The sequence below is a fragment of the Chinchilla lanigera genome, unplaced genomic scaffold (assembly GCF_000276665.1).
Source record: "Chinchilla lanigera isolate Chin_1 unplaced genomic scaffold, ChiLan1.0 scaffold00041, whole genome shotgun sequence".
In the NCBI taxonomy this organism is placed as follows: Eukaryota; Metazoa; Chordata; class Mammalia; order Rodentia; family Chinchillidae; genus Chinchilla; species Chinchilla lanigera.
Genome location: NW_004955442.1, coordinates 12,516,298 through 12,532,650, shown reverse-complemented (window position 1 = coordinate 12,532,650; position 16,353 = coordinate 12,516,298). Strand labels below are relative to the sequence as shown.

Genomic DNA, 16,353 nt, shown 5'->3' with positions numbered 1-16,353 from the left:
TTCCAGCACTGTGAAAAGGGACATGAGTGTGCCTGTGTTGGGGGTGGTCTGATAGACATGGGTTTGTGCCCTGGCTGAGCCACTTTCTGCTCTGTGATCTTGGGCAAGTGGCAGGGCCTTGCTGAGCCTCCATTCCCCTCCCTGGGGAAATGGGGAGAATAATAGTTCTTCCTGTGTTGGTGTCTCTGGTGCTAGGTGGGGTCATAGGAGCCACTGCTCAGCTTAATAGGGGTCACTATCCCCAGCTGTCTCGGGACTCACAGGACCGCTCTGTGGATCTGGCCAGCCAGGACTCCACAGGCCCTGACCTGCTGCCTTCTTGCTTTCCACCCCCAGTGTAATGTCCCTGAAGGAGGGCTGGTCCCCAAGTCCCTTTACCTGACGGAGGAGGAGCAGGAGCAGGCAGACCAGCTGCGGCAGTGGAGTGAGACCTACCACTCGGCCAGTGTGTTCCGTGGAGCTCCTCATGAGGTGCAGTGTGAGGCCTGGCTGGGAGGCCATGGGGTCAGAGGTCATTCTAGGTCAGGTTCTCATAGGGTGGATGTGGGGTGACTCTAAGCTCTGGCATGTGAAGTGGGTCAGCATGGCCCTGCCTGGAGGCAAGAGCTCCCCATGCACACTCAGATCTCTGGCACCTAATGGCCACCCAGGGGGGAACCTCCCTGGCCTTTTGGAAAAAGATGGCTCCATTTGCTCAGACTGATTCTCAGGTGAGAGGCAGCAGGTACCTGAGCAGCCGGCAAGTGCCCCAGGGAGGGAGGTTCTGTCTGTCCTTCCAACCTGGCTGCCCTCTGTCCTCATGCAGGTTGCAGTGGAGATTCTGGAGGGGGAGTCAGTTATCACCTGGGACTTCGACATCCTTCGAGGGGACATGGTATTCAGCCTGTACCATGCCAAGCAGATGCCGAAGTCGGGCTCCCGGGAGCCTGGGCCCAGGACCAGCGGGCAGCTGATTGACAAAGGCTGGGTCCTGGGCACTGATTACAGCCGCGTGGAGGCGCCTCTCGTTTGCCGGGAGGGGGAGAGCATCCAGGTTCGTGGCCTTCCATCATTTAGTCATCCACTGCACAGTATAGGTGCCAGGCTCTGGAGACATGGTCGTGGACAAACTTGCCATAGTCCTTGGCCTCAGCGACCTGAAGAACAGCAGGGGCACACAGTGTCTCAGTAATAGATGCTCAGTTGCCACACGGCACTCAGGGAGACATGCAGAAAGTAGGCGTTGCTCTGCTGAGAGGCATCTGTGTGCTGGGGGAGAGCTCAGGCCCCGAGCCTCAGTTTCTCCTTCTGGAAAAGGGAATCATAACAGGATTGAATTGTGGCTGCTGAACTAAACAGATATTTATTGTCTCAACATTCAGAGGCCACAGGCCCAATATCAAGGTGCCGCAGGGTGGTGGTCCTGTGAAGAATCGAGGGGGACTCTCTATCTCTCTGGCTCCGGCAGCTCCTGCCGTGCTCAGGTTGCTTGGCTGTGGATGCACCATTCCAGCCTTGGCCCTGTCCTTACACAGATCTGTTCTCCGGGTCTCAAATCCCCCACTCCTCTCTCTTTCAAGGAGACTGGACCCTGGTCCTTGTGTCTAGGGCCCCCTAAATCCTTAACTGCAAACACTTTCCAAATAAGGCTGCATCCTGAGGTTCCAGTGGCCATGAGCTTTGCGGAGGGCGGCGGGTACTCTTCTACTCACTGTACTGTTCAGGCAGGGAGAAAGGAGAGGGTGTTGGGGTTCCAAGTCCCAGTTCCCTGCCTGAGCTGAAGTGGCTTGAGCATGGAGTAGGACTTGAGGGGCGTTTTTGTGTCTGGAAGGAGATGAGAGGAGAGATGTTCCAGGCGGGAGGAATAAAGAACAAGGTTGAAGAGGCAGGGAGACGGCTTGCGGGGAGCACAGCGAGTTGCAGGGTGACAGAAAGTTGCTCTTGCTCTTCTTATAGCAGCTCACACCTCCGCAGGCTTGGCCCTCTGAAGCTTTCCCAAACACCTGTGGGCTCTCTGCTGCTCCTTCCCTAACTCCCTCAGTTTGCAGGCCTCGCTCGGCACTCCCTGTTCTCGACTCCTTCAGATTCATGGGAGGCTCTGGTCCTACAGACACATGGTAACAGTCAGGGTGCCTTCAGGAGGCCCTTTCAGAGGGTTTTCACTGGGCTGCAGGAAGGGACAGCTAGGAAGAGCCCCATGTCCAAGCCAGGAGCTTCTAGGAAGCCTCTGAAGGCCCACCCTCCTTGCCCCATCCCTGAGGACCTCGGGCCTCAGAGCGCAGCTGCTGTGTTCCAGGGATCCCATGTGACGCGGTGGCCTGGAGTCTACTTGCTGCAGTGGCAGGTGCACAGCCCCCTGGGCAGTGTGGCCTGCAGCCTCCTGGGTGTGGATGACGTCCTGACAGCCTTGCACAGTCCTGGGCCTAAGTGCAAACTCCTCTACTACTGTGAGGTGTTGGCCTCTGAAGACTTCAGGTAGGATCGGGTCGGGGCCCCAGCACCCTGGGTATTACCCCTCCCGGGAGTGCAGATCACTGTGGGTGCCTGGGCTCTGTGCTGCTGCTGGGCAGGCTTCTCCATGGTGAGGGTGGGCCTGGTATGGGTGTCGCTAGACCCCTGCAGGTACAAAGAGAGGCCCTTAGTGTGAGAAAGAGCTCCAGGGCTGCATCTCATTCTCCTTCCACAGCGCCCCCTTTCTTTCAGACAAAGATCTGACAGAAGGAAGCCCAATATACCAGAGCAGCTGGGGACCAGGCAGAAAAAGGAGGAGTCTTTTGATCTGGGCCTCCCCCACTCCTAGAATTCCACTAGGTTGGGAGCTGTCTAGAAGATTCTAGAACAGTGTCTTACAGACAACTGTCACAAGTTGTTGCTTTCAGAGAGACAGAGAGGTACAGTGGTCATGACTGCCAGCTATATTCTTTGCTGCTGTGTGACCTCAGGCAAGGTCTTCACCTCTCTGAGCTGCAGGCACACCATCTCTTAAATGGGAACTGCTGGAGCTCCTCCTCTTGAAGTCAAGGTGAGGATGAAATGGTCTGGGAAGCTTGCCTGTCACCTGAGCATACAGTAAATGCTCAGAAATGAAGCAGAGGATCTGGAGGTGTTGCAGGAGATGTCTTTAAGGCCTTCCATTTTACCTTTTAAAAATGAATGTGATTTTGCATTCTGCTTCAGCATACATCTGTGTTTTTATCTAAAAATAATGGGTTAAGTCTGCTACAAGCCACCTGAAGCAATTTAAACATAGCAAGTAGATCTAAATAAAAGGAAGAGTTCAGTGTCTTAGTACTAGCCACATTTTGAGCACACCACATGTAGCCCTGTGTGGCCCACGGCTGCCACCCTGGACAGCTGAGATACAGAACATGTCAGTCACACAGACTTCTCCCGGACAGCTCCGACCTGAAGTTTGGAGCAGGAATTACCGGGCGGGTTCAGCTCAGGTGGAGATGCTTCCCTGCAGGCTCAGCATACACAGAGACTGGTCAGAGGAGCTGGAACGAGGCCCAGTTTGACTGCAAAGAGTGGGGGGTATGAGCTGGGGCTGGGCCTCCCCAGGCTGGGGGGCTTCTGGCCCCACTAGGGCCCAGGTCAACGAAGCCTCTGCACAGTCGTGGGCACTGTCGGGCAGGAGTGCAGGGGCGTGAGGATGCTTCATTTCTCATCACGGCGTCACAGACTTTTCCCTCAGCGCAGGCCTGGGCCCCTTGTGGAATGAGCCCTGGGGCCTTGTTTGCAGCTCCAACAGCTTTTGCACCAGAAGGTAACTTTTCCGTACCTTCCTCCCCAGGGGCTCCATGTCCAGCCTGGAATCCTGCACCAGCGGCTTCTCCCAGCTCAGTGCCGCCACCTCGTCCTCCTCTTCCAGCCAGTCTCACCGCAGCTCCCTGGTCTCCAGATAGCCGGCTCAGAGCCCTGCAGGGCCACATCTAGAAGTGTTCAGTGCAGGAGGCCAGCTTGCCGAGAGGCCCGGGAGAATGTGTAGGCTGGAGTGTCCGGTCTAGCTGCTGCCAAAGTTGGGGTGTCTGGACCAGATGGCAAGAATCTTGTGCTCGGCCTGTGTGAGGCATGACCCCCAAGTCAGGGCTCTGATGCTCCAAGGCCAGAACCATCTCTTTTGGACTTGGTGTTAAGGAAAGGCCAAGGCGTGTGAATCCAGCCACCTCTAGGTCTCCTTGGACCAGTCCTTCTCACCATTGCTCTGCTCTCTCTGGGTTGGCTTCCTTCTCCTGTGGGCTTTCCCCATGTAGGGTACCCATCACCATTGGGTGCCCTCCTCTCTTCTCTGTTCAGTGTGGAAAGGAACCCCTCTCTCTCCAAAGTTCTGGTCCACCTCTGAGAATTGCCTCTTACCAGTCTGCTGGGGCCAAAGACATTCCTGAACCAATCATGGTTGCCAGGGAATGGAGAATGTTGATTGGCCAGCAGATTTATGTGTCCAACCTGGACAAATCACTGTGACTCTCAGGGGTGGGCTTCAGTGCATGAATTGGTCAGAATGGATCATGTGCCTGGCCTGGTGTCAGTCACATGACCTGAACAGTGTAAGACGGTCCCTCAAGGAATACTGGGTCTCTCATCTCAGAAAGAGAAGGCGAGGCGTGGTGGCGCAGGTCTGTAATCCCAGCACCCAGGAGGCTGAGGCAGGAGAAATACTGTGAGTTCAGGGTAGCCTGAACTGCATAGTGAGACCCTCTCAAAAAAAAAAAAAAAAAAAAAAAGAAGGAGGAAAAGATACCTGACAGGCAGAAAGGACTGGTGGTCATCTCAGCATTTGATTGCCTAACAGTGGCCTGTGTCCTTGCACATGCACATGGGCTGTGACAAAAGTGAAGGCTGTGGTTTCTGGGGGAAGGGGTTTCCCTTAGACTGGAAATCCATCTTCCAGCTCTTGGCTGGGAGGGCCTGACCCTGACCACTGTGACTTGGAGAGGATGGGGCAGCCTAGGGCTCCTGCCAAGTTCCAGGCAGCGATGAGATGACTTGGGCTCTCTCTGCACCCCTCTGGAGGTCCCTTTCTCTCCCAGGGACCTGTTTAATTATGACCTGCTGTGGCTGTAAGCCACAGAAATCCACCTCCCAATGGCGTAAACACAAAAGGGTGACCATTCATGAGTGCATGTAACTGGTTAAACCAGGAGCTCTTAGGCTTCAGGTAAGGCTGGATCCAGGCTCACAACATGGGGTCATGGCTCCCATTGGAATACTCTGACTTAAGAACCAGCTCTACCACTGGCATGACTTTCTCCAGCTAGTACTCATGAGTCTTATTGCTCCTTGGGCCCTGAGGACATTTCTCCTGTATTTTCCTGGCACTGTCGCCCCTCCAAAAAGACAGCAGGTCAGAGGTCACTGACTGTCATCCTGCTGCCAGTTTTGGCTTGCTTTTAGGGTTTTTGCCTTTTGCCTAGAGAGTGGTTAAAAAATTATGGCATTTCACATGGAAATAAGCATTTCTGATCTCCCTTAGGCATTTGGTAGTGGTAACAAAATGGGGCCACTGTTGCCACCTGAAGGCATCATCACCATGCTCTTGGGTCAAGGGACCACAGACCTGCCACCCTGCCACCTTGCGCCCAGCCCCCACCTCTGGCCCTCGACATCTGCTGGAAAGGGCTCACTGCCTGCTCTGTCTGAAGCTGGGTACCAGTGCAGGGGCGGGAGGCTCGGCTGTTACTCTTTTCCCTTAGCCTTGCTTAGAGTGGGGACTCGTCTGGCAGAATCACTGGGCCAAGGGCTGGGTTTACAACTACGGGCACACTCACTCTGATACGAGCACAGTATGATGGGGCAAGGAGAACAAGGACAGGTTCCCACACCAACCTCAGCCCCAAACACAGAGCAGTGGGAAAGGCCTGTCCTTGGAAGCACTGCGCCCTCCAGGGCCCGTTGCAGCCCTGCTGGCGCTCCTGCTTCTTGGGTACAGGAACAGAACACAGCTCTGCGCTGTGGCCGTGTGTGTGCCCTGTGTGCGTGAGCGGGGGTGAGAATGACTGGAGGGAGACATTCTCAAAGCTAAGTGGTCCCATGTCACTAAGCATCTCCCACTGAGAACAGTTTGTAATGTTTTCAGTGCTCTTAAAGAATGTCTAGCTTGTCTCTCAAACCTAGAGGCTAGAAGCTACCCTAGAAATATTTTGGGATAAGCTATCTTGATGCTCTCTGCATCTTTATTGTCTAGTGAAAGAGAAGCCTTTCAGTGGGGGAAGCTAGACTTGCTGATTGCAGAGAGGAGGATCTGCTGGGCCACAGTTCAGCCAGAGGCAGGGGTAAGAAACCTCAGGTTTTCCCCACCACCCTGCCCCAGCTAAACATAGACTTAAACAACAGGAGGAATTTCTTGGTCCTGAGTCTGGGATATCTGAGGAAGGGTCTTGTTTCAGGTATGGCTGGATCCAGGAGCCCAATGTCCCCAGGCCTCTCAGCTGCACCCAGAACTCTTGACGCTGTGTCCCTTTGCACAATGGTCTCATTCTTTTTCCCACCTGGGGAGAAAGGGGGCTGCTAGCAGCCCCAAATCTGTCCCCATAGGGCTTGCAGTTTCTAAGATGGTGAAAGGCACTTTTCCATTGAAGATCCCATGGAAAATTCTGATGGGCTCTGCTCCGGTTACATGTGTATACTTGACCACAGGGCCAGGGGGCTGGGATCCTTGACTGAAGTTCCCTGCAGGAGTGATAGGGACTGGAAGGACAGTTCCCCCATGGAAAAGGGGAGCTGGGCTCCAGCCCCAGCAGAGAGGTCCATGGCAGTGTCTGCTTGGTGCTCCGTGAGGAGGTCTCTGAAACCCATGCAAAGCATCGTCCCAGGCTGTCTTGCTTTGGGGAGCCTGCAGTGAAAACTAGCCTAGGAAGGGGCTGTCAGGCTTTGATCTTTAAGTTTCCCCAAGACACAGGGCCTGGAAGCAGCCTGGCTTGGGCTTCTCTCTCCATCCTGTTTATCCCTTCATCCTGACCAGGTCAGAACCACCCAGAGCACCACGACAGGGGTGTTTAGGAGCCTGGGTGTGGGATTTAGACTGGGGTTGAAAACCCAGCCTTCCTTTCATAGCTGTATAACCTCGACTGACGTAACCTCTCAGTGCCTCAGATTCCTCATTTGTTAATGGGGACAGCAGTGCCTACCTCATTGGGTTGCAGTGGAACAAAATGAGAGTGGCTGCAGAGTCTTTAGCACAATGTCTTGCATACAGAAAGCGTTCAATAAATGTCTGTGGTAATTCTGTTTTGTGTCTCCCGTCCAAAGACCTCAGGCTCCTTCCCAAAGTGCTACCCACTGGTGGTTGTGAGTTTGGTGGCATCCAGAACATGGTCAAGACACTGGTGCCCTGAGAGCTGGGCACCTGCCCTTTTAGAAGCTGCTTGTGTTCTGGACAAACTTTCTAATTGGAAAGAACGTTACTATGATTGTCGTTATTTTGTGATACTGAGGATGGAACCAAGGGCCATCCCCATGGGGCTACATCCTTTATCTTTTTTTTTTTTTTAAATTTTGAGACAGGATCTCCCTAAGTTGTTAAATTACCCATGCAAACTTGGGATCCTCCTGCTTCAGCCTCCCAGGATGCTGGGATTACACGTCTGTGCCACCATGCCTGGCTAAGGGCATACATCATTCTGAGAGGTAGTCCCCTCAGCCATGAAGAGAATTTTTCTCAGGATATGGAAATAAGAAGAGCTTCAGGTTGTTCTCGTTTTTTATCTTTTTCCTACCCTCCCACACTCTCTGGGAATTCCCCTCCCCTTCACACAATTAAGTGTTCAATGAAAATAATATTCAACAGTCTGTTGCGGCCAGCAAAGTGGGATATTTCTTGTGTGGCTGATCTTTTGTGCCACCAGAGGCTTTAAACATTTGACATTTGGAGCTTCCTGTTATGGACTTTCCCCAAACCCTGCTGTTGCCCTTGGCTTATTGGAGAATTGATCAGATGCTGCTTTTTGAGACTCTAGGAGCATTCTCAACAGGGCAGGACCATCCCTGAGGGGCTGAGGATTGTTATATAGGGAGTCACACGTTGTTTTGGTGCTACTAGGGATTGACCTCAGGGCCTTCACACTGAGCTACATCCCTAGCCCTTTAATTTTAATTTTCTTTTTCTTGAGATAGGGTCTCTCTAAATTTCTAAGTTTCCCAGGCTGGCCTCAAACGTGTGATCCTCTTGCCTCAGTTTTCCAGAGTGCTGGGATTACAGGTGTGCACCTCTTTGGGGTGGGATCACACTTATCATGTATGAAATCAGATCTATTTAAAGTTTCTGGGGCTGTAACAAATTACCATAAGTGGGGGGAGCGCTTAGAACTGGTGGCTGCGGGAGTTTCCAGGCCTGTGGCCCCACCCCTCCAGCCTCTGTCTCTTGTCACAGTTTCCTCATGTGTCTCTTCTTACAGGGACACCAGTTTGAGGTTCATTCTATGTCGTTGTCTGGAGATCCTTAGCTAATTACATCTGCAAAGAGCCCGAGTCCATGGCCACTCTGTCTTGCACGCTGGGGCCCCTCACGCTGTAGCCTGTGCTTCTTTTCCTGCTTTTACTTGGTCCAAACTCGCTCTGCAGAGCCTGTTTCTTTTCCTACCTTTAACAAACTTTGCTACCATCAGACAACAAAAAGGCCCTATTTCCAAAGACCCTGCAGAGGTTCTGGGTGGATGTAGATTCGGGGGGATGCTGTGTAATCTCTCACTTGTCCATGCCGCATGTAAACAGTTGACAGTTTATCAGTGGTGTGCTGTGCAGAGTCCCAAGCTTGCTCACCCTGCCCATGGATCTGGATGGCCCAGGTGTCCAGGGGAAGTGAGATCTGTGCTCCATCCTTCCTGGGCTGCTCTGCCCTATGCTCTGGGGTTTGGGGCAGCCACAGTCCTGACGTCAGAATGGTGTGAAGGCTCCTCCTCAAGTACCGTCTGTCTTTCCCACAGCCTGTGGGGGCACAAAGCAGGGGCACTGGCTGCCACATACATCACAGGACTCTGGAAGGGTGGGAGGCCATGGACTGTCAGCTGGAAGGGCAGAGGAGGTGTGGCTCCTTCGTGGGATGGCCTTAGGGCCACCTGTCTGCCCAACTTCTGCCCGCACATGCAGCTGAGGGCAAGGGGATAATGCACCACTCGCTATGATTCTGTGGGTTTCTCCTGAGTGCAGGCAACAGATCTCAGAGGAACGGCCAGCTGACCTGTGGGTACCTTGGGTATGGAGAAAGGACAGCCCACCTGGGAGGACAGCTCCCGAAGGGATGAGAACTGGGATCAGGGCTTAGCTGCAGGTCTCTGCTGACGTCTGTCTGAGCCACTGATCCTCCCTGGAGGCCTCCTTGGGCCTAGGCCAGAGAGGACGAAACAGGCCCAGGGCTCCCTAGTGGCCCAGAGGCTGTGCCTGGGTGCAGACCTCTGGGACCTCATGCATGGGTCTTGGCCCCGGAAGCTGCATGGATACTTGCTGGGGCTTGGAAGGACAGGAGGCTGTGGCTCCCACAGAGCCCAGAGGCAGGGGCTGCTGCAAACTTCTCCCATCCACGTCCCCTCCCCTCTGTCAGTTCCATCCCCACCAGGGCACCCATAAAGAAGCACAATTTGAAGCCTGAGAGAACTTCCTGGGGCAGCTTCTTCTGAGACAGATTCCTTTCAGAAGCTAGCAAGAGCTGTGGATACACACACTCAAATTTTGCTTTGAGTTTCATGGTTCAAAGACAGCCTGCCCCTGGCTCCAATCAGAACCCATCTGGGGTCCCTCCCAAAGCTTAAGTTCCATGAAGGGCTGTGCAGACACTGACATGCATCATGGGGATAACTGTCACATGCACAGAACTCTCAGGCACACTGGGCTGCAGGGACTGTGGTCCACAGTTTGTCCACGGAAGGCTGCCTGACCCATGAATCCACACCTTCCTCTCCAATGGCTGCCTCTGGTGGCAGTATACCCTTTGTCCCTGTGGAAATGACCCCAGGAGCAGCTATGACTTGTGATGAATGAGTGCAGGCTGCTACACACCCCAGCTCCCTTGACCTCCAGCGATACAACTGAGGCATGTGGTACAGTTTCCTAAGGTCTCCGGAAGCACTGAGGCCCCTGCCCGCGTCAGTCCCCTGATCATTAGTGCACCTGTCCCGGCTGCCTTCTATTTCTGTTCCTCACCAGTGCTCCTGGGGTCCTCTCCCAAATGAACCACTTGCTCTTATGGCCTTGTCCCAGGTTCTTGCTCTCCAAGCCTTGTTTCTGGGGGCCCAGCCTAAGTCAGGGTGGTTATTAAAGGAAGAGGGCCTGGATGTTTTTCAGCAAAAATAGTGGTTATTCTTATGACAGATTAAATCCCAACACGTTGGGATGCTGAGGCAGCCTCCATTGTACATTCAAGTCCAGCCTGGGAAACTTAGCGAGACCCATCTCAGAAAATAAAAAAGCCTAGGGCTACGACTCCGTGTGAAGGCTCTGAGTTCACTTCCTGGGCCTGTCAACCACAAAACAATCCCATAGGGCCTTGGGGAGGTTCACATTGCCCTGTACATCTAAGTTACTTAGCCGGGGACCCTCTTCAGGTGTGGCTGTGCTCCCCCTGGGCCAGTGCATGGTACTGTCACTTACTCATCTCAGCTTCCAGCACAGCAAAGGACAAAAATGTCCTTTCAAAGGTCAAATGTCCTTTCAAAGATGAATACATCTTCACAGATGTATTCAGGACAGTCTGTCACTGAGGCTACTGCCTCAGGCTCCTAAGGGGCGCTCCTGCTAAATGCAAGATCCCCTTCCATTCCCCAAGATTCTGACTCAGCATGTCTGGACAGGGCCCAGTGTCTGGAACTGTATAACATTCCAGGGGAATATACTTCAACCTGCAGTCAGGCTTGGGAACTACTTATAGGAATATGCCCATCAGGTGCCCTCTCTCACAGCCTCTCAGGAGGCGGAGGCTGCATCCCCTGAATCTGAGTTGGTCTGGTGACCTCCTTTACCCAACAGAAGGTGGCAAAGTGAGACATCAGTTAGGAGAGGTGGTCCTGCACACCTCTTCCTCTTCACAAAGGTGTCTCCCTCTGCTTCCTTCTCTCGGACCCACCTGCATCTTGAGCCCCACGCCTGATCTGGCCTTCTGAAAGATGAGACACCCTGCAGAGCCGAGCTGTCACATCCCAGGCCAGGCAGCTTTCTGCTGGCTGATCATGGACACACATGAGCACAGCTGAAATCACTGATTGCATCCCAGGTCAGTGGAATGCCGCAGGTGACCCCAAAGCATGACAGAGAGAAATTTCTTAAAATAACTGGTTGCTTTGTGCCCCTGAAGTTTTTAAGTGTCACATGGCAACAGATAACTGAACGTCCACATTCAGGGGCCTGAGGCTACTTGACAATCTGCTGAAAGCTGTGTGCCTCATGCTCTCACCTAAAAAAGTTACACAGTGACCAAAAAAAAAAAAAAAGGGCTGCACAGAGCCTGGACCTCACAGGCTTTTTGAAGCCCATATATGGGTCACCAGTGACAAGCTCTGACATTCCCAGGGCTGGACAAATCAGAGACAGAAGCGACTATTGGGTCTGCGATGCTCAGAGGGCAGCTCTGACCAGGGAGACAGTCACCGCTTGGCCAGGGCTGCTGGAGTGCTCGCTTCTAAGAAGAAACCAAGCTGGAGTTTGTGCGGACTCCCTGACCCTAAACGGAGGTGACTAAGCCCATGCTGGTGCATGCCTGTAACCCCAGTTGAGGCAGAGGAGGGTTGTGACAGTCACTCTGTGAGGGTGAGGCAAGAGGATGGCAACTGAGTGAGACCCTGGCTCAAAATAAAAAAAATTTAAAAAGGACTGGGGAGATATTTCAGTGCAAAGGCCTTGAGTTCAATCCCCAGTACCACAAAAACAAAAACCATAGGTGACCAACTCAAATTCTATGAAATACAGTGAGGATGAAGAGGAACCCCTGCTATCAGTACGTGATCGACAGGCACCAATAGAATCTGGGGCTTGCTGGAAACACAGGCCCTTGGCCCCACCTGAAAGTGACCTGTGTGCTAGAAGAGCACTAGCCCACCTGTGAGGACCCCAGGGTCCCATATCCAGGCTCAGAACTCTCACATTTCCTGGTGACAGTTTAGTACCAATTTATTCAAGTGATAGAAAAATCCTCTGGCAGTAGGAAGACGAAACAGCAGGTCTATAAGCTGGGCGACACCATCCCTCCTGCTGGTCCTTCTCCTGAGGAGCTTCCTATGCCGGCAAGACAATTCTAGCCAGCAAATCTGTGATGAGGTCAGCATGACGCAGCCAGAAAGGGAGACTCAGACCTGTAACTCACCCCTGTGCGGTGCAGTGGCTGGGATTGGCCCACCACAACTCCATCAGTGAGACTGGGGCCTCTCTGGCAGCGGCACAGGCCCCCTAGGGGACAGGTCTCTGAGCAGCAGATACAGGCAGGTGGGGAAGCAGGTGTGGTCTCTCTGGGACATTGTATTGCTGGGGTGGCACGCGCCACAGCAGACAGGTGAAGGCTGGGGCACAGCTACCATCAGGAGCTTGGCTGCAGTGCTGGGGGCAGAAGCCACCTGCAGGGCCCCCATCAGTGGCTCTGGACGCGCCCCTGCCGAAGCTGGATCGTGCAGATATGAGCCTTTGGACAGGCTACCTGGGTGGCTCTGGAGTCAGTCCCTGAAGGGGTTGTGGGTGTCCCCAGGCTGCTCCTTTTCGGTGGCCAGGAGCTCCCCATTCATTTCCTGCAGTGGGTGGTACACGTAGTCTCCATCCAGGTGCCGGTTCCTCTCTGCCCTGGTGCTCAGCAGGAAGGATACATTGGCCACAGTGCTGAGCACGAGCAGGAACACCAGGGTCAGGGTGAGGGCCAGCCAGCTGGTCCTGGGGACAAAGAGAGACCCAGTAGGGGGCCAGGTAGCAGGCGGGGCCCTCCAGGGCCCACACTGGTCAAATGAGATCGCCTGTGCTGAAAACAAAGCAACCAGCAGCACCAAGTCTGAGCATTCAGAGTGTCAGAAAGAAGTCCCACAGGCCCTGGAGTCTGCAGTGGGTCTGAGCTGAGAAAAGGAGTCACGAGTCTCTGAGGCCAGGGAGTCGAAGTCCATGGCCTTGTGCCTTGGCTCCCATTGGGGCTGGGACCTGCAGACCCTTCCTATCAGCTTTCTACACTGTCAGGAGGCTGCCAGCCTCAGCTGAGACTGTCCCCCTGCTTACAAAGCAGAAATGCTACCTGTATCCCCCGATAATACTTCCTGGCCTCACACAGCCTGGATAGACACCACGTTCACAGGCCAGCGGGAGGAGACCCAGCTTCCACCAAAGCACCCACCTGGAGAAAAAGGAGAGCTCTCCTGCCCTCGGGGTGACCTCCAATGGCTGCAGACACTGCTTCACTGCAAGACATCAGAGACAGGCTAAGGGCTGCAGGAGGTAGGGGCTCAGCCTCCCTGTCCCCAAGGTCCCAAGGGGCCCTGTACCTTGAGAGATGCTACAGTTTCCCATCTGGGGGTCACAAGGACACTGGTGCTCACACTGGCAAGGCTTCTGGCAGCCTGGCCCATACCAGCCAAGGGGACACTCTGCAGAGGGGAGACAGGAGGACAGAGGTCAAGGCCATTCTCTGAAGGAAAGATGGGCCCCAGCAGTGTGCAGAGCTGGGCTGAAGGAGGAGCCCCTTGCTCCCCTCGGCTGGATCCTGAATGAGACCTGACCTGGAAACAGGGTCTGTGCAGTGTCGTTAAATCAAGGACCTCAAGATGACATCACTCTGGATTTAAACCCCAGAGCCTCACTTATGACCTGGGGTTCTTATGAGAGAACAGGAGAATGAGGAGAGAAAGAGAGAAAGTAAGTGGCTGAGACTAGACAGATGCCACCCAAGCCCTAGAAGCCAGGGGAGCTGCCTCCAGGCAGAAGTCTCCTTTCCTGGGGCTGTGAGGGGCAGTGTGGCCCCCACCCATGATCCTTCACTTGCGGCCCCTACTTTGACTCTGGTCACCTGCTTTGTGGAATATGCTACAGCAGCCATAGGAAACTCACACAGGTTTTTTCATGCAGTATCTGACCCCAGGCCCTTCCGAATAAGCTATGTCCTCAGCCTTTTCAAAATTTTGAGACAGGGTCCCACTAAGTTCCTAAATTGCCCAGAATAGACTCAAACTAGTGAGCCTCCTGTCTCAGCCTCCCAGAGGGCGGGGATTACAGATGTGTCCCTCTGCACTGGCCTCCTGCAGAGACCTACATGTGAATAGTCACAGAGAAGAGGCAACTTTCCAAGCAGAAGGTAGGACACAGGCAGGTAAAGAGCTTGGAGTCACTAGGGTCTGCTGGGGCCGGGAGGGGGAGCAGGGGCTCTCACCTTCGCTGCAGTTGGACCCCGTCCATCCAGCGTCGCAGCGGCAGCCAGCTGCCAAGACAAGACCAGGAGGCTGGTGAGGGTGGGCAGGGTGGGAGGCGGGGCCGTCGGGCCCAGCAGCACTCACCTTCTGTGCACAGCCCGTGGCCACTGCAGTTGGCTGGGCCGCAGTCCAGCTCGTTGCAAGCGGCGCCCCGCCAGAAGCGCCCCTCACACTCGCAGTGGCCCTCCACGCATGTCCCATGGCCACTGCAGTCAGGTGGCTGGCAGCGAGGCTCATGTACACACACCACGGTGGACACGTGGCGGGGACAGCGCCACATGTTGTCCTGGCTGCGGGGAGGGATGCAGTGTGTGAGGAAAGGCTGTAGTGCTGGCCTGAGCTGACCCCCACTGCAGGGGTGAGGGCTGCTCTCCTCCCACACCAGGGCCTTTGCACATGCTGCACTCTCTGCCCACAAGGTGCTCCCATCTCCCAGCTGCCTCCTCATTCCTTCAATCTCAGCTCTTATTTCACAGTCCTCAGGGAGGTGTTTCCTGATCAACTGGCCCTTGTTTATAGGTGTGGACAGTACTGAGAACAGGGATCTCAGCTCTCTAGTTTAATTCTGAATTCCCACAGCTTGGTGCACAGCAGGGGCTCAATATTGCTCAGCTGGAGGTGGGCCTAGACGTTGACCTTTCAAAGCAGACTCAGGTGTGCTTACCAGTGATCTGACGGGTAACTAGCCAGGGTCCCATTGAGCACAAACGTGGCAGAGCCGCCCCCGTCCAGGTTGATGGCGTTGACCACACCCTGTCTCAGCAGGAACTCCGCCATCTCCCACAGGTTGATGCTGCGGCACAAGGGCAGCACTGTTGAGCGCCCCCACTTCTGGCTTATCTTAGACTCAAGGGCACCCAGAGCTGTGGTATCCTAATCCCCCAAGGTGAACACAGGAGACTTCGCTCCTGTGAGCTTGCTGGTATGTGGCACAGGTGTCCTAAAGGGAGGAAGATGAGGAGTTCTGGAAGTGGGGAGGACTTATGGGCCCCTCTTTATACGAAGAGGCCAGGGCAGCTTCGTGGCAACATCCCCAAGAGTGGGTGGGTCGGAAGGGCACTGCCACGGGATGATATGGGACTCAGCTCAGCCCCAGAGGCCTCTGCCCTCAGAACTCACCCTCGCTGCTCCGTCTGTCCATCTGCATGGAAGAGCACCAGCTGCCCATCACGGTCATGGCCCACAGCTGTCCTGGCTGACATCACGTTCACAAACTTGCTGAAGGAACCTGAGGGAAGAGCGGCTTGGCTGCCAATCTGGCCCTCCAGGGGCCTCAGGGCTCTGCCTCCCACTTCTCGCCACATATCACTCCTCACGCCCCAGTCCAGGCCATGTGGCCTCTGCCCTGGATGCACAACAGCCTCCTCACTGGTCTCCGCGCCTCCCCTCTGCCCTGTGCCAGCCGGCCCTCACCTTGGCAGCCAGGGGGCTTGCTGTACACCAAGCGACACCAGCCTCCAGTGGAGATGCGCTAACAGACCAACTGCACACTCCTGGTACGACCTCCTGGCCTCATCCTGCTCACTTCCTGGGACTCCGCTCCACAGTCACCTTCTGCCTCAGGGCCTTTATACTTTCTGTCCCCTCTAGCTGTGAACTGTACTCCCCAGAGCCCTTTTCACGGCTTGCTCCTTCTGATCCAAGTCAGGGAATCCAGTGAGGCCATTCCCTGACTGTCTACCCTAAAACAGCATGAATCAGGGTCAGGGCACCCCCCCGGCCCCCAGTGCTCGGCATCAGAGTGCTGCTCAACTTCAGTGTCCATCAGAGTCACCCAGGGGGCTCAGCCAGGCATGGTGGTGCACGCCTGTAATCTCAGCACTCTGGGAGGCTAAAGGAGGGGCACTGAAAGTTTGAGCCAAGTCTGGGCCATTCAGTGAGACCCTGTCTCAAAAAAAAAAATAAAAAAACAAAAAAAAACAACTACCAACAATTCCTTAAAACATAGACTCTTGGGGGCTGGGGATTTAGCTCAGCGGCAAAAGCGCCTGCCTGGCAAGCGCAAGGTCGTGAGTTC

At 54.5% G+C, this 16,353-nt stretch overlaps 2 protein-coding genes across 2 annotated transcripts in view; one reads left to right on the top strand and one right to left on the bottom strand.

Moving 5' to 3' along the window:
* Window positions 1-4,652, top strand: part of Sec14l5 (SEC14-like lipid binding 5) — a 39,628-nt gene extending 34,976 nt beyond the window's left edge. Inside the window, exons 13-16 of the mRNA XM_005391257.2 lie at window positions 337-471; window positions 806-1,033; window positions 2,276-2,454; window positions 3,773-4,652. Coding sequence (XP_005391314.1) covers window positions 337-471; window positions 806-1,033; window positions 2,276-2,454; window positions 3,773-3,884 — 654 coding nt within the window. The 3' untranslated portion in view covers window positions 3,885-4,652. The remainder of the gene's footprint in view (window positions 1-336; window positions 472-805; window positions 1,034-2,275; window positions 2,455-3,772) is intronic.
* Window positions 4,653-12,046: 7,394 nt separating this feature from the next.
* The window catches only part of Nagpa (N-acetylglucosamine-1-phosphodiester alpha-N-acetylglucosaminidase), a 6,612-nt gene continuing 2,305 nt past the window's right edge, over window positions 12,047-16,353 (bottom strand). The window contains exons 4-10 of the mRNA XM_005391256.2: window positions 15,456-15,564; window positions 15,001-15,129; window positions 14,421-14,626; window positions 14,297-14,344; window positions 13,416-13,517; window positions 13,268-13,331; window positions 12,047-12,819 (exon numbers count right to left, since the gene is read on the bottom strand). Of these exons, the coding sequence (XP_005391313.1) occupies window positions 12,609-12,819; window positions 13,268-13,331; window positions 13,416-13,517; window positions 14,297-14,344; window positions 14,421-14,626; window positions 15,001-15,129; window positions 15,456-15,564 (869 nt within the window). The 3' untranslated portion in view covers window positions 12,047-12,608. The remainder of the gene's footprint in view (window positions 12,820-13,267; window positions 13,332-13,415; window positions 13,518-14,296; window positions 14,345-14,420; window positions 14,627-15,000; window positions 15,130-15,455; window positions 15,565-16,353) is intronic.